At 39.9% G+C, this 16,253-nt stretch overlaps 1 protein-coding gene across 1 annotated transcript in view; it reads right to left on the bottom strand.

Annotated features, from left to right (window-relative positions):
- LOC117560078 (ephrin type-A receptor 6-like) overlaps positions 1 to 16,253 on the bottom strand; it is a 199,098-nt gene that overhangs the window by 63,775 nt on the left and 119,070 nt on the right. The window contains exons 4-5 of the mRNA XM_034236834.1: positions 11,914 to 12,069; positions 8,194 to 8,529 (exon numbers count right to left, since the gene is read on the bottom strand). Of these exons, the coding sequence (XP_034092725.1) occupies positions 8,194 to 8,529; positions 11,914 to 12,069 (492 nt within the window). The remainder of the gene's footprint in view (positions 1 to 8,193; positions 8,530 to 11,913; positions 12,070 to 16,253) is intronic.

Genomic DNA, 16,253 nt, shown 5'->3' with positions numbered 1-16,253 from the left:
ACAGAGATGCTGTACGAGAAACCAATGTGATTTTGGAAAATTGCACAATTTAAATCTATTAGTATACCTCAACAATGGAAATATGATCAGTAGAAATGGCCATGACATGGGCTCTTTAAACTGGTTAATTCAACCTCTCTATGTGTGCGTCACTGCTTCATTCAGTTAGTGGTACATAGAGCTCATATTTCAAAACTCAAACTATCCCAAATGTATCCTGATGTTAGTCCAAACTGTGATAAATGCCAAACTGCTGAAGCCTCTCTCATTCATATGAACTGGTCCTGCCCTCGCCTCAGAGATCTTTCAAACGTTATCCCAGGTGTTCAGTATTGAACTGATTCCAAATCCTCTGGCTGCCATATTTGGGGTTATAGGAAAGGAGATCTCTGTTCTTTGCTCTCCTCCTAGCTCGTCGAGCCATCCTGCTTAAGTGGAGGGACAGTGTCCCGCCCACTCACTCACAGTGGTTGACGGACGTTATGTCCTGCATGAAACTTGAAAAGATCAGATATTCACTTTTATATTCAAACAGGAAATTTCAGGAAGCCTGGGAACCTTTTTTTAATGCATTCCACACTCTATAAAACGATCTGCGATTGGTATAGCCTATCTGCAGCATATGTGTATGTTTGTATTTGTGTATATGTACACAGTCGATTTGTACGAGTATAGGTATTTGTTGCATGTATGTATATGCATATGTATTACATGCATATATACTCATCTAACAATGTTCCTGATAAATAATCGTGTGTATGAGGCTCACTGGCAGTGAATGTAGGGGATTACTTTAGTCGTTGTTATTGTTTGTTTGTGTTCTTTCTGATTTGTTTTTCTCTTTGTACATACAATCAGTACAGACCACTGTCTCATTTGTATGCATATTATTTTGCTTTCCATCTCTAAATGAGAAACACTGATTATGCATTGCCGAAACACAATAAAATATATATTATATACATTTCAGGCAAAGGACGAAGGGGATAGTGGTTTTACTTTTCAAGAACTTTTGATTAAAACCTCTCTCAGTCTCATTGGAGCCATATTTTTGACAAACTGTTTGGCATCTTAAGAAATTATTACTGAATTCAGTTTTTATTTTTTTTATTCTCGTAACTTTTGACCGTTACTTAGAATTTAAAGAAAATATTTCTAAATAGCTTGAAATCAGCGACTGCAGTGATCTAAAATGGCAGATGTTGCAATGACGCTATACTTCTTGATATGATTAACTACTGACACTATTAACTAATACAACATGTGTGTGAGGTTTGCTGTAATTGGTAGCAATCTCGAGCATACTGCACCAACACCTTGAGGTGAACCATCAGATCATCGTTTTTATTAATCTTTCATCACTACCCCCTATTCTGCACACCATTAACTCCGAGCCTTCTGTGTGCATGGTGTAATAAGCCTGCATGCCAGGTAAGCACATTCTCAAAATCAATTCAGATTTTGATGAAGTCTCATATTATGCACAGAGTTGGCATGTCCCTGTGGTTTGCACCATTTAGCTGAGAAAGAAGAAGACGACAGATGATGGTGATAAAGAAACTGATGGTTACAGCCAAGGTAATCAGAGCTACTGACATTACAGTAGTTATACACAGGTCTCATTAGGTGCTTTCTTTCACTTCTGCTATAGTAATCACACACACGGGACACCATTTACCCCACAGTTACAGTATGCATGGTTTACTTTGTGAACACATGCCCACTCTTATATCATCCTTGATTTAGTCGATGGTGGCACATTATACTTGCTCAATATCTACATCTGCCTTTAGAGGATAGAAGCAAATGAAAATTATCTGGACACTAGCAGTCATTGCCACGCCAATAAGCAGCACTCCCCTCGGCAGCTCCTCCCACATTATTCCATATCATCATGCAGTTCCCAGATTGTTAGCTTTGCCCGTCGGGCTTTTCATTTACAAAAGACCGTCTCAAGTTGCCGCGAGAATGTTCCGATGCGTCGCCCGCAACTCAGAATGCGATCTGTCTCTGATTGCTTTCAGTGACATCCACAATTACCCAGCTGCTTCCTGTGATTAAAGCAACTCTCCTGTTTAGGCCATTTCCTTCTTCTCCTCCTCGTCTTTTTCCTCCTCCTCCCTTGCCTCTTTCTGCAGTCCACCCCCTCAGAAAACATATTTCCAAGTTTGCATAATAACAATTACTTCTGAAATCCCCCCTGTCCTTATGCTGTACGCACACATATACAATCTTTTTTAAATACCTCTCTAAAACTATATAACACCGAGGTGATACAATTATGTTTTTTTAAATTTCATAAATAAAGGCAACCGAAATAGATTTTTTTAAGTATTTAAAATACTTTATGATGGTTTGTAATGTTTATTTGTAGAAAATACTCACGTCATGAAACTTTCTTCAAAGAAAAAAGAAAAATCTGTCCAAAGCCTATTAATCTGACAAATCTTTAATGCTGAAATCAAATCAATCAGGAAAATGTTGGGACTTTTGATCGTAATATCAAGCCGTTGAACAATGGGAAGTGAGGAGCATATGAGCAAACGTTTTTTACACTATCTAAAATCACAAAGCAAACAACTTTGAGTCTGTAGTTTACACAGTGCACACACACAGGTGCACAGATGTCTCTGTGTCACTTCATCTCCCCCGCACTCTTTATCCTTTGCCCACATGTCTTGTCAGCTAATTCCCCTTGTTTTTGTATTCTGCCTCCCTCACTCGTGTTATCACTTTTCTAAAAAATGTCCAATTTAGCAAAAAACCACTGAATCTTTATGATCAAATAGTTTACATAAGAGACGAGCATGACCATAAGACTAGACAAGCTACATCAGGCCATCTACTGGCACCTAAACCCAGGACACATCTTCTGAAATCTTCTGTGTCTTATAGAGCTATAAAGGAATGGAACTCATTGCCAAACTACCTTGCTGAAATAGAGTCCAGAGCCTCTTTCAAGAAGAGATTAAAGGGCCATCTACTAATGACGATGTACCCTTGTGAGCTGTGAACCCTAACTTAATTTAATCGCATGTTGTTGATGATATTGGTGATGTTTTTCATGTTGTTAATGATGTCAGGACTTATGTCCTAAATGTTGCTGTATTATTGTTGTATTATTGTTGTATTGTTTTAAGTGTCGGACCCCAGGAAGAGTAGCTTTTGTCGAGAGCAAAAGCTAATGGGGATCCTTAATAAACATAAACACTCAATCGTACTCTCATTCTCTGCTTCTCATTTTCTATCATCTCTTACCCTCTCTGTCACTTCATCAGTCTCTGTCCCAATCTTCTCCTGCTCTCATAATACATATCCTCTTTCTTTCCCTTCGTCCCTTACTCTTTCACTACATTTCTCTCACAGGCTTACTCCCTCATTACACTCCTCCTCTGTTCACTTTACCTTCTCCATCCTCGTGTTTGGTAGGATATTGCCCGTTTTGTGCATATGCAAATTTGAAAAGGTATCCCAATGCGGGGAATGATCATGTGATATTTCCCCTCTGAATGGCTTTAATGCAGATTACGGAAGGATGTAGTTGATGGCCATGCAAGTTTTTTAGAAGCTGGTAAAACAACATTGACGATTGTGGTGGATGTGAACCTCCCTTAAGCTGTGAAGTTATAAGTCTGTAGGATCACGGCAGTGCCACGTTTTTGGTGCCGACTACAATAACTTGAAATGCACTCTTAATTTCCCCTGACTATTTTTGTCTTTCTCCAAATACGAGGATTTATTCCAGGCCATGACACTCCCCTGCTGTTAATCCTTATGATTCTTAGTAATTCCCCACACAAAGTGTCAGTGAATGTGAGTGTGTTATAGAGATGATGCATGTGCACACATCATGTGCTTTACTGGATGAATAACAAAAATATTGAAGAGCTTTTGCCTGACAGGAAATAATCACATGCCTTAACTTTTATATACCACTAATGTGTGTGTGTGTGAGTGTGTGTTTGTTTGTGTATGTTTGTGTTTTGTCAAAGCGGCCCTATCATCTGCACAACAAATCATATACTAAGCATACTGACACAAGACATTTACCATCTGCGTTTTGATGACTCATTCTAATTTATCTGTGGCCAGCGTACCTTATTACAGACGACTCTTGATATTCCTTCACGACAAAGAGACATTCACATGGACGACTTATTTTCTGCTGATGGCAACACTATGCTAATGATATCAGAATTTTCTGTGCACATTTCTAAACAAGCCCATCAGAAGGGTTTTGGTGGAAGTGTCTAGGGAAGCATGTGTGCAAAAGTATTTGTATGTATGCATATCACTGGAGTCGCAGAAAAACAAATTACTGCAGTATGCACGATTTCATTTTTGGCTTGCATGGTTTCCTTTGAGTTGACCTAATGCAGGTTTCATATAGCTGCCTGTGTTAGGTATTTTTCTCAAACTATATGTGCCTGTCTGAAGTATCTTACAGTGTCATGTTGTAGCTGCTGTTTAACAGTGGTTGCAGTACTTCAACATACATTTGATTTTTTCTATAAAAAAAAAGAATACAAATAAATAAACATTCATTATTGCGGTGAATAAATAATGAATCTCCAGGTTCCTCTAATACACATTGTGTTTCACAGTAATATGTGTACTGACTGCAACAAAAGCCCTGTACCACAGCTCCAACACAATCCGTTTTACAGTGTTAGCAGTCTTGAAGATTACTGTATTAGTAATGACAGTAAGGATGTACTATGTACCATTTAAAACCCACTACATTTGTACAACTGTATACACATTTGTTGAAGTAATATTAATTTGTCTGGTTAATTTCTCAACAAATTGTGGCATTCTAACTAGGGCTGTGCAATTAATCGTATTTTAATCGCGATTACGATTATGGCTTGCGACAATTATGAAAACAGCATAATTGACAAAATACGATTATATTGCTGGGTGCGCTTTCACCCCTCCCTAAAAGCCCACTCGGCCACGTGGGAGTGACATGTATTGTGAGTGTTCAGCTCGAGCGAAGATGTCAGAACAAGAGCAGCAACTCGTTAAAAAGAAGGGTACAACTATTTCCACTATTTGCAAGTACTTTGCCATTACATTTCACATCGCTAAAGATATGTGCCCAGTTAGCACTGTTAGCAACCAGGGCTTTAAGCAACTTGTCAACACGTTGGACAAGCGTTACGCGATGCCGGTATTATTTCAGCAGGTCTGCGCTGCCTGCGCTATGTGACAAATGCCGTGGGGAAGTTGAGAGAGATGTGGCTTCAGCTGACTACTTTGCGACCACAACGGACCTATGGTCTAGCCCAGGGGTGCCCAACCAGTCGATCGCGAGATGTGTCTAAAAATAGAACAACAATATTCTGTTTTATCGTTAATGTCCTGTAACATAATCTTCCTGTGCCAGAATAATGCACTTGAACGCATCAAAGCTTTGTGATTGGCCGGCGTCACCCCATGTGTCGGGGCGTGGCTGAGGGTCTTCAGTGGTGGCAATATCGTCACCTGCCTGCGCTCATCTCTGAAACCAGACCATGTAAACAGGCTGGTGTTTCTTGCAAAACATCTTTAAGAGATGACATGAGCAGCCCTACCAGCATTTGCCATGGTGGCCTAAACATTTTTATTTGGTCTTAAATTGTAGTTCAACATTTATTTCCTGTTACTTCTGGACCATGACGGTTGGCCAGCCTTCAACGTTTAACTGAGTGGAATATGTTGAACCAAAATGTTGGCTATATGTTAAGGAGTTTTCAGTAGGTTGTGACAGTGCACTGCAACATATTTGATTTAATTTATTTTGGTCTAATTTATTTGTATTTATCATATTAATAATATATGTTTAGTATGGTTTTGGAAGTGTGCTCCAACATATTTGTTGATCTTGTTTATTGGTAAAATATTATTTGTTTTAAAGTTCAATAAATGGTCAATGAATAATCGTCAAAATAATCGTGATATCAATTATTGACCAAATAATCGTGATTATGATTTTTGCCATAATCGCACAGCCCTAATTCTAACTATTAACTGTGTAGTGACACTCTAGCTCTTCTATAGTAAGGGAGGTCAGACACACAGGAGTAAGCTGGTTTTAAATGTTATGTAAATATATACGCTTCTGATTTAATCTGTGACTTCAGGAATTGTTAAACAAAAAGAAGTTGGACTGAAGATTACTCCTTATTTTACAATAATCCCACAAAGCAACCAATGATAAATCTAAATTAGATGTATTCCTTGCAGAATTAACCGTTTTAGATACATTTCCGACAAGTAATAAATGAGTTAACGGTTATATGGCTGCTGCAGGTTGTAAAACATACTGGTGTTATCCGTGAATATATGTACAGTTCCATGGGAAAAGTCACAATATGACATTATTATAACTGACAGTATAGTAATTGGTACAGTGTGGGCTATTTGTGTGCATGAATCATCCTCCTCCATTCTCAACAAAGACAGCCGGTCCTATATACATGTCAGTGATATTTCCTTTGAAATAACTAATCGAGGTGTGAAAATAGAAAATAAGACTGCATGTGAAACTCAAAATACTTGTGTAAGTTGTATAATGAGAGAAGTGGAAATATGAATTGAAAAGAGATGACTGAAGTTATGGAGTTTATCAAGTGTCTATAATTAAATACAAATTACACCTTTAATTGGTATTATCCACAAATACAGTGGTTTCTTAACAATATAACATTGAAATGTGTGTTTTGGCATAAGGAGGAATACTTTTTCAACTTTTACTCATGACTAGAGAACTCCCGGTGCAGTTATAGCCTACATATCAATCAATCAATAGCGTTTTCGATTAGCTCATGAAAACACTTATTTCAAGGTGATAGTAGTAACATACTTCATCAGGCTGCTTATCACTGACGGATGGCCAGGAACCTACCTCTTCCCATGAGCATTTTAAACAGCTGCAGCTGGGTATATTAGTGATCAAATGGGTCGTGTGTACAGCTCAGGGACCTGCCCAGCCTATGTGCTAAACTGGGCACCCTAATGATATAAAAAGGCTGCATGTAACATTGAGTTACCTGTAAAGGCTAGAGCTGTCCCCTGTGACATGGAATAATGCATTTAATGTGTTTTGGCTGTATGAGAAAATGTATTGCTCCCTGACTCCCACAGCAGAACAAGGATACAGGGAAGGAGAGGAAAAATGAAGGAGAGAACAAAGAAAAGAAAAAACAAACATTGGAAACAGGAGAGAGAGAGAGAGAGAGCGAGAGAGAGAGGGAAAGAGGGAGGATGGCAGAAACCCAATTGAAAAAAAACGTGGAGAGAGAATAGTCAAGGGAGGACGGGAGGGAGGAGGGAGAAAACAGAAAACACTGTGTTTGCAAATCACAAATTAAAAGCATAAGTGTTCCCGTACAGACCACGGCCCCAGAGGAAATATAGGCCTTTCAGCATAGCATTTTTTATTTGGAGTAGGCAGGTAGAGACAACCTCTTCTTGGCCTATACTGTCATCATTTAGAGCAGCAGTTAAGGATGCAAAACTAAAAATACTACAGCAAAATTACTTGTAAGATCATTCTCTATTTAACTATTTTTTGTATTTCTCTATCTACATCAAAGGTGCAAACCACAACAGTAAAGATGTTGCTATGAACAAAGAATACAAAATAAACAAATAAAAAAGAGCTCATAGCAAAAGTTCTACAATGTTGTAACCGGTTACTTCAACAATATTACAGCTGTTTATCATGAACATGGATTCAAATGAGCAGGTATGCTTGCTCGATCACAGTGGTGTTAATTTGTTTTAATAATAAATAACCACTGTACTGGTATAACTGCTTCAGGAAGAAATGTGGGAGATTCATTAATAGTCAGACTCTTGATGAATGTGATTGATGTATCATTGAACAAATAGGCTGACCTATGCTTACACCAAACATGAATATATTGCAGCAGTACCTACAACACTAACTAATTAGTTGAACTAATCCTACCTTTCATTAAATGGTTTGCTTGAATGTAATTTGTAAATTAAGATCTTTGACACATTAGGTGATAGTATACTTGTACTGAATACTGAAAGTACTGTAGATGTAATGGGAAGGTTTTCAGCCCAAATTAAAGCAGAATTAACTTTTCGAAGATCACAGTGTTGCAGTCAAAGTGATATACCACATATAATTAACTCATGTAAATTGATGTTGTACATCAAGTACAATTCAACACTCACCACCCTGATCTGTGCTGACTGTGATGATGGCGACCGGGTGAGGGAAGGAGCTCATCTCTGACACACCGTTGAGGGACTGGATCTCAAAGGTGTAATTGGCGTGTGCTGAGAAGTCCATGACAGTGACCGTGGCATTGGTCAGACCTAACTGACGTGGTAGGTAGCGAAGCTCCTCTTCACAGAACTGGCACTGATCTGGCTCGGGGCCACAGCGTTTGCACTGGACGTTGTAGGTGAGATCCCGGCGACCCCCGGTGTCGCTGGGGGGGGACCACTCCAGTATCAGAGAGGTGTCATTGAGGTTAAACAGCAGGTTGCGGGGAGGAGATGGAGGGCCTGTTAGAAGTAGGAAAAAGGAATGAAAAGCTAAAACAGTCAAAAGGTACTTTCACCTGTGGGATTTAAGCAGTACAGCATTGTATAGCTTCTCAGCCCACTGGCAATGAAACAATGTATTTTATTCTTTTGAAAATATCAATATAAAAGCCTAGCAGCTGAATTTAGACCCTAGTGAGGCTTCACATGATGTTAAATACGGATTTTATTCTGACCATCTATCCACTTGCTCTTTTCTGTAGTATTACACATCCTGCCACTTTTCAATTACCATCGTTACGTACAGGATGTCCAGGACTGGGAGTTTAAATTGACCGACAGCATTTAGAATCCACAGAATCCTGTTTGGTCTCCTATCTTAATATAGGCCCATGCTTTTTTTACAAGTGCTTCATATGGATGGAGTCTTCTTATCGGCAAGCATTTTTTTCTTTGCTTATCTCTTTAAAAACTGACAGACATCACCTTATTGAACTGCAGACAATCACTGTTTTTTTACTATCTGCAAAAGTTTGCAAATGTCAGTGTGTAGTGTGGAGGCTCAGGACAAGGAAAACAAAAGAGAGGAACAAATGGCAGACAAACAAAACAACTGGAATCCACTGTTTGCCTCGTTGTCATGGATTTTTAGGACACTCCACTTTCATCAAAGCAGTTTTAACATTAACCAAGTTACCCATATTATCATGCAGGAGAGATCACACTCCACATGCACTAAGAAAAGCACAGGACCCAAAGTTGACCCCTGAGGAACACCTAACCTAAGACTGAATTCTAAATCCTCTTCATGAATATTAACAAAGTCTGGTAATGTATACACAATTCACACAGGTACATTGTAGCATACACTTGATAATAATAATGCCCTACCAAAAAACTCCTATATAAATTCCTCTGGAGCGAAGTAAACATTCATAGGTATTTCACCTTGCTTACGTTTCACTTTGTTGAGCTATTTTTGTGCTCTCTGAATGTGCGTGTGTGTGTGTGTGTGTCAGGGTAAGTATTGTGCTGTAGCAGGCAGCCAGCTGTCAACAGGGTGGAGTTAAAAGGCCTGAGGGATTTGAACACTCCCATCCTGCCAAACTCACTGTCTGCCTAGACAATGGGATGCTCCCTTCACCTTCACCATCCCGTCATTCCTCTCCCTCCCTACCTTTGCTAAAAATCTCAGCAGACAGGAAAGCTCCTCCTACCCCTCCTCTACTTCTGTCAGCGATTGTACAATCTCTCTCTCTTTATCTCTTTCGGCCATTATCTCACCTCCTCTATTCTCTCCATCGAGGAGAATCCACCCCTCCTGCAAAGCAACCCCACTGCCATCAATCAGCTCCCATTCTCCTCTAGGGGGAGATTGGTATCAGCACCCTCCTTCCTTTCTCTCTTCACTGTCTACTCCATCCAGCCGCCTTTACACTTTCTCTTCACCTTTATCTCTCCTCCTGTGACATCTTCTCTTTCTTGCTCTCTACCTTTGTTAACATACCAGTTTTATGTGCTAGCATACAAGCTCTTGATTAAATTGCATTATGTGAGTAAACACAGAAGTCACAGCTTGTTAGGATAGATGTATTAGTCTACACCTCTGTTTAGGCGCATTCACACTGCGGTACTTTTCCCACAAAGGTTCATGTGAACTCTTTTATCGCGTTCACACCAAAAAGAGCCGGTACTAAAATTAGTTCATGTGAACCTTTTTACCCCCACGAAAGTCCCTGCTAGAGAGCAGGGACTTTTGTGCGGCTCTCTTGTGAGAAAAGAGCTATATTTCTGATTGGCTGGGCGGATTGCAAACCATGCCCCGTAAAACTCCCAAAAAGTTTTGTGAAGCCGCCATTTTATTATCCTCGCATTAGCATTATTATCATTAGCATTAGCCCAGCGCAGAAAGGCAGAGAAACTAACTTATGGCAACACAAAATAAAACATGGGAGTGGTGGAGATGAGGAGGTGTCGGCGTTCTGGCGATTTACTCGGAAGGCTTCAGTAGAAGCTGCTGGGAGCCAGTCCCCAACTCCGGGGACTTCTGGCCGGGGACTTTGGGCGGCAGTATACGCCGTGAAGTGGTTTGCGGCCTGCCAGTAAGCCCAAAGCAGAAGAAGAACAAGTCACGTCAGCGGCTTCATTTGCCTAATCCACTCCCACGGACTTTTTCCAGTGTGAACGCGATCTGTACTTAGTTCATGCGAACTAAAGAGTTCACATGAACCTTTGTGGGAAAAGTACCGCAGTGTGAATGCGCCTTTTGTCACACTCCCACAAGCCTTTAGTTATACACAGTGCTGGTACCGGGAGAAAAAGCAGCCTTAGAGATTTAAGATTTTGTTTACCCTGGAAGATTTAGTTCAACAACTACCAACAACTGTTGAAGAACCCTTGAACTGACACCTAAAACAAGGTGTGCTTTATGTATTGAGCCTGGTACAGTAACTTGAACTCCATAATTCAATGCTCACAAGTAGATACATGATTAAACCCATTTTTAAAGAAGGGATTTAGGCTGGTGTTTTACACTTTTTATATAATGTAGATGCTATGAACCATGGCTATTAATCTAATGTCCTCATACTAAATGATATCTTGCCATTCTGTATTTCAACCTGACAGATCAGTAATAATAATACTAGTTATTTTCAGCACTATTGAATATAATATCTTTCCAACAATATGAGATATATATATATATAATATGTTGCACTGAAAAGGCCTGCAGGTATTAAATGCATAGATTGCTATGAGCAGAAGCAGGATGTTTCATCATCTGAGTCTAAATTTAGAGATGAAAATATTGCATGAGGAGTCAGCCACTCTGAAGATTGTCTCTGCAATCAGTGCATCTCTCAGGGAACTGTAAACACACAGCTTCTCCACAATAACTTGGCTTTGTGCTTCCATAAAAAACAAATACACTCTTTCACCCAGTGGAGCTCTCAGACGTGGCCCCCGTCTATCTCAGTGACAGCTAAATGGCTTTTTAATTAAAGGAGAATTAGTCCGGTTAAACTGTAATTTAATGCAAATATGAAGTCGTAATGACAGTCGGTGAATCATCAATGAAGACGAGGCAGCTGAACAACAGCCATGTAATTCATCCAGAGACTCACTAATGCAGTTTCATACCAGATAAGTCTTGCAGACGAGACTGGATTTACGGCCACAGCTAATACTGAGAAACCACTGGAGTAATCCACCAACTCCAGAGACAAAGCAATCATTTACCCAGTATGTTCGGCCTACAAGTATAGAGATCTTTAATGTGAGGCTCAAAGCTCCCCCATGACATAGCTCGCATCATAATAGATGACTAAAAGCCAGGGAATCTATGTGTCTAATGAATAATAGGTCATAAGTAATCATTAAGCCCCTGTTTGCTGGTATACTCACGTGTACAAGCCATGGATGGAGGATCTCTCTCCGCCCTGAAGAAGCCCGTCTCACAGCGGCAGATAGCAGCCCCTTCTCCATAGCTGAAACAATGCGGAGGGCACTTTGAACAGTTGGTGTTTCCAGCATATGCCTTGAAGAAGCCTGGTTGGCATGCTGGGGGTGAGAGGAAGACAATATGTACACATTTGAGAAAAATGTATTGTAAATTCACACAGACACTTGACAGGAGGGTAAGGGGAGGAGTGAAGGTGACGGCCAAAACAGGACACAGGCAAGAATACCCATGTACACATCACATCCTCATAATGTTTCCCCAATGACATAATGTTTAAAACATATATTATTTCTTTAAAGTACACATTAAAAACCAAAAGGTATTGGAAAAGCTGGGTGTTGATTATCATCACAACTCAAGCATTAAAAATCTGCCCCTTCCTTCAGACTTCCTTACAGAGCCCCTCCTCCAACACACAAATGTGCACATGACCAATGAGGGCACGAGATAAGTTTGTGCACGAGATGGAAGGCTGACAGGCAGGTAGGCCATCCAATTATCTGCCGCGGGCCGAGCAGATACTGTAATTGGTCTAGCTTTTTACAGCGCCACGGCTTCCACAGATGAAATATTTGTATATATTTATTGTCAAAGCATTTCATTTATTCATTGCTATCGGGATGTTAAGAGCATTCCATGGAATATAACAAAAAGTGTTTCTGAAGTGAATTACCTCCTACCTTTAACAGTGATTGTTTTTTAAATCAGAAATTCATAATTCAGAGCATTAAGGACTTACAGATTCATGAAAATCAGGTTTTCTTTTTAAATATGGAAATGTATGCAGAAAGTTCACTTAAATATAATGAGACCATCTGCTCTGGTTTTTGGAACTTTTACACGAAGTATTAACAATTATGATTCATATTCAACTGGTCAAACAGTTGACCTCTGCAGACACTCAGACACCAATATTCATAACTTTTAAACGGAATCAGAAACATAATGCAATGCAAAACATTTTTAACACATCTTTTTCTACTCCCAACTTACACGCTAAAAAAAGTTGAATCCTGACATTTCACACAGTTCAAGGCCTGATTAATACTACCTTCTAATTAGTAAGTCTCAATGAATAATTGATGCTGAATTATTAAATGTGATTTTAGAAAGGCATTTTTAAAGAACACATCCTAAATCACACTGGACAACTCACTGAAGGTGTTTAGTGTCTAGACTCTAGACACTAAACACCTAGACTCTAGAGTGTTTTATTTGTAATCAAAAACTCATGTTAAGAAAGTTTGAGCCACTGTTCAGCCCAACTTGCTCTAATGTTCACTGATATTGTCAAAATGCTTCAGGACAATTTTCACTGTGCCAAAATAAAACAAGATCTCCCACCTAAATGACTTCAGACCAATTGCCCTTATATCTCATAATTTGAAATCCAGCACCAGCCCTCTGATGGATATGTTTTGTTTGCTTACAGAGCAAATAGGTCTGTTGAGGATGCTGTCAACATGGCAACCTCCACACTTAGGCCCCGGCCACACGAGGACGAAAACGGTCGTTTGCGTTACTGTTTAGTGTCATAAAGACCGTTCGACCACACGAGGACGACCGAATACGGCACTAAACGACTGCGGAAACGAAAGCGGGTCCCAAGGTGGATAGAACGGCATACGCAACGCTCTGGGGGGTCCAACGGCTCCGTGTGTACGCCCTATACGATCATTTTCTGATAACGATGAGGCAATAGCCCCGCCTCTCCCCACCTCTGCTGCTCACCCCGTGTCAAAGTAAACTGCACACTGAATTCAGATTATTTATCTTTCTCTCGATATGGACATAAACGCGAGTGAAGTCTAATCTGACAGGACAGAGACACCTCTCAAACTACCTAAACTAGTTATAAATATGTTTATTTTTACTGTCGGCCGGGTCACTCATTACTGGATCAGCTGCTGCATGAAACAGACACTGGCGCTGTCCGAAGAGAGGGAGGAAAAAGAGAGGCTCCGTGTATTTTATTATTATATTATATAGAGTCGTTATTCATTTGTTTTAAAGCTCAATAAATAACAAAGAAGACCTTTGACCGGCACTTTTATAATTTTGTCCGGAAGATTTAAACTTTAATACACGTTGACAGGCGAAAAACTCTGCCTGCTTCCCTCGGCCCCCACCGCGGAGAATAAACAGAAGGGCAACCATGACAACCATGCTTCTTCGCTGCTTTTGTGGAGGAAGTTACAGCGCCACGTACAGGCTCCTGCATATGTACTGCAGCTTCTCCAGCGGTTGGAGCTAAACGGAGCTGTCTCGTGTGGACAGACACTATCCGGTGAATATTGCGTGTGGACGGAAGCTTTTTTGCGATTGCGTTTGCGTTAATCCTATGCGTTTAGCCGTTTTCGTCCTCGTGTGACCGGGGCCTTAAAGTCAACCTTAGCCAGCCTCCTGTTCATTGACTTCAGCTTGGCCTTCAATACAATAAACCCAGCCAATCTGTCCAATAAACTGTTGAACACAAATATTGACTTCCTTCACATGTCACTGGATCAAGAGCTACTTGTAAAAAAAGGCAATATGAGGTTGATGATGAAAACTGTAGCCCTTCACCCTGGACATTCTCCCTAGAGACACCTAGAGACAAACCACTTCACATCCCACCACAGCTCAGTCACCATTGCACACCATACATCCATGTTTCATTACCAACAACAACGACAACAACGACGACAATGACGACAACAACAACAACAACAACAACAATGTCCTGTGAGCAGGCAGCACAATCAGGCTCTTGGTGCCTTGATAACAACTACACACAAGACATCTAAAACACAAAAATGTATTACAGATTTGGGCACAGCTGCCTCCCAAAAAACCCAATATATATGTCTCAGGACAGGAGCAACCACACACAGCAGTGACTCAAATTACTTGGCACACATGTCAGGAACTCACTCGAACACCTGTGTAACATGAGTTTGTCAGCGCATACACAAACATATAATAAGGACAAATGAACCTTAATTGATGGCTGCCTTGTGCACCTTATTCTGCAGCAGAATCTTTGCAAAAATAGAAAGATAGACAATGTTATGCTAAAATAAACTTACATTTGAGCTAAGCACTGTGACACAATATATCAGTCAAGTGTTAAAGCTGAATAAATAAAACATTGCAATACTACTTAACGTGAATAAATATACTTACATAAATAGGAGGGAAGGTACAGTCAACATTATTTCTACATAACAGACGTCAGGAGCATAAGATTAAATTGCAATTTGTTTCAATCATTTTTGGAGAGAATATGTTTAAAGCTTAAATTCCCAGAAGTCTTTTCAAACAGAGAAGGGTTTTAATACCCTGGTTTGGTGCATACAAAATGCTGCCAAAATGAGTCTCATCCAGCCCTAGCTGCTGAACTTATTCCAGAAGCCTTGTGTAAGAAAGTGTGTAATGAAGAGTTCTCTGTTGCTAACACATTCACACACAACACATGTATTACTATCAAACACAAGCTTTTTTGTAATTAATTACAGAATGAATAGGAAAAGTTGGATTTTGTATCACCATTGCATGAAAAAAATAAATCGGGTCTCCTTTCCTAGTCTAATTGAAATAAGGAGAAGAAGCAAGGAAACTCCTTTTTGTAAAACAAACATGTTAAGTTAGACACATTAGAGATGGCTTTTTTTCTGAACCTCAAAATTACTTCCACGTCACAGAGGCATGTAAAAGTCTCCTGCCTGGTGAGATTTCCATTGCTGCCGGTTGACACCAAGCCCATCGATTTAACAAGGTAACACAAGCTGAGCAATTTGAAGGGATTCACCTTAAAGCACCAAGTGCCTTTATGTGTCTCCATGGCTGCCTGGGATAAATGGAGCTGTGGGGAGTACAAGGAAGCGTTTGAAACCACAACTTCTCTGATCAGATGGGAACAATTAGGACAGAGGAATGGAGGTTAACACAACCAGGTTTGGTGCAGAATTTTTCATATTTAGTTTTATCCGTAAAGAATGTTTAGTCATTTACACGTGTATTGAATTACATTTATTGGAAATGGCCAGCCCTATATCAGACTCTGTACAAGACTATTTGTCTTTTTAAAATCCTTGTTAGCCTCTAATGCAATTGAAATGAGAGTAAGAATAAAAGTAGTAGACATGTTAAAAAGGTGGACCATTGATCGTTGATTCAATTCCAGTTCCAACATTTTGTCATTGATATTTCCCTTCAAAATCTTGATATACACACATGCACGCACCATGTGCATCAGTATTATAAGTGGCCTCCCCTATGGCGTACCAAGGCTGCCTCTGTC

Source organism: Gymnodraco acuticeps, unplaced genomic scaffold (assembly GCF_902827175.1).
Source record: "Gymnodraco acuticeps unplaced genomic scaffold, fGymAcu1.1, whole genome shotgun sequence".
NCBI classification, from domain to species: domain Eukaryota; kingdom Metazoa; phylum Chordata; class Actinopteri; order Perciformes; family Bathydraconidae; genus Gymnodraco; species Gymnodraco acuticeps.
The sequence above is the reverse complement of the archived record's forward strand: the minus strand, read 5'-3'. Positions and strand labels throughout refer to the sequence as shown.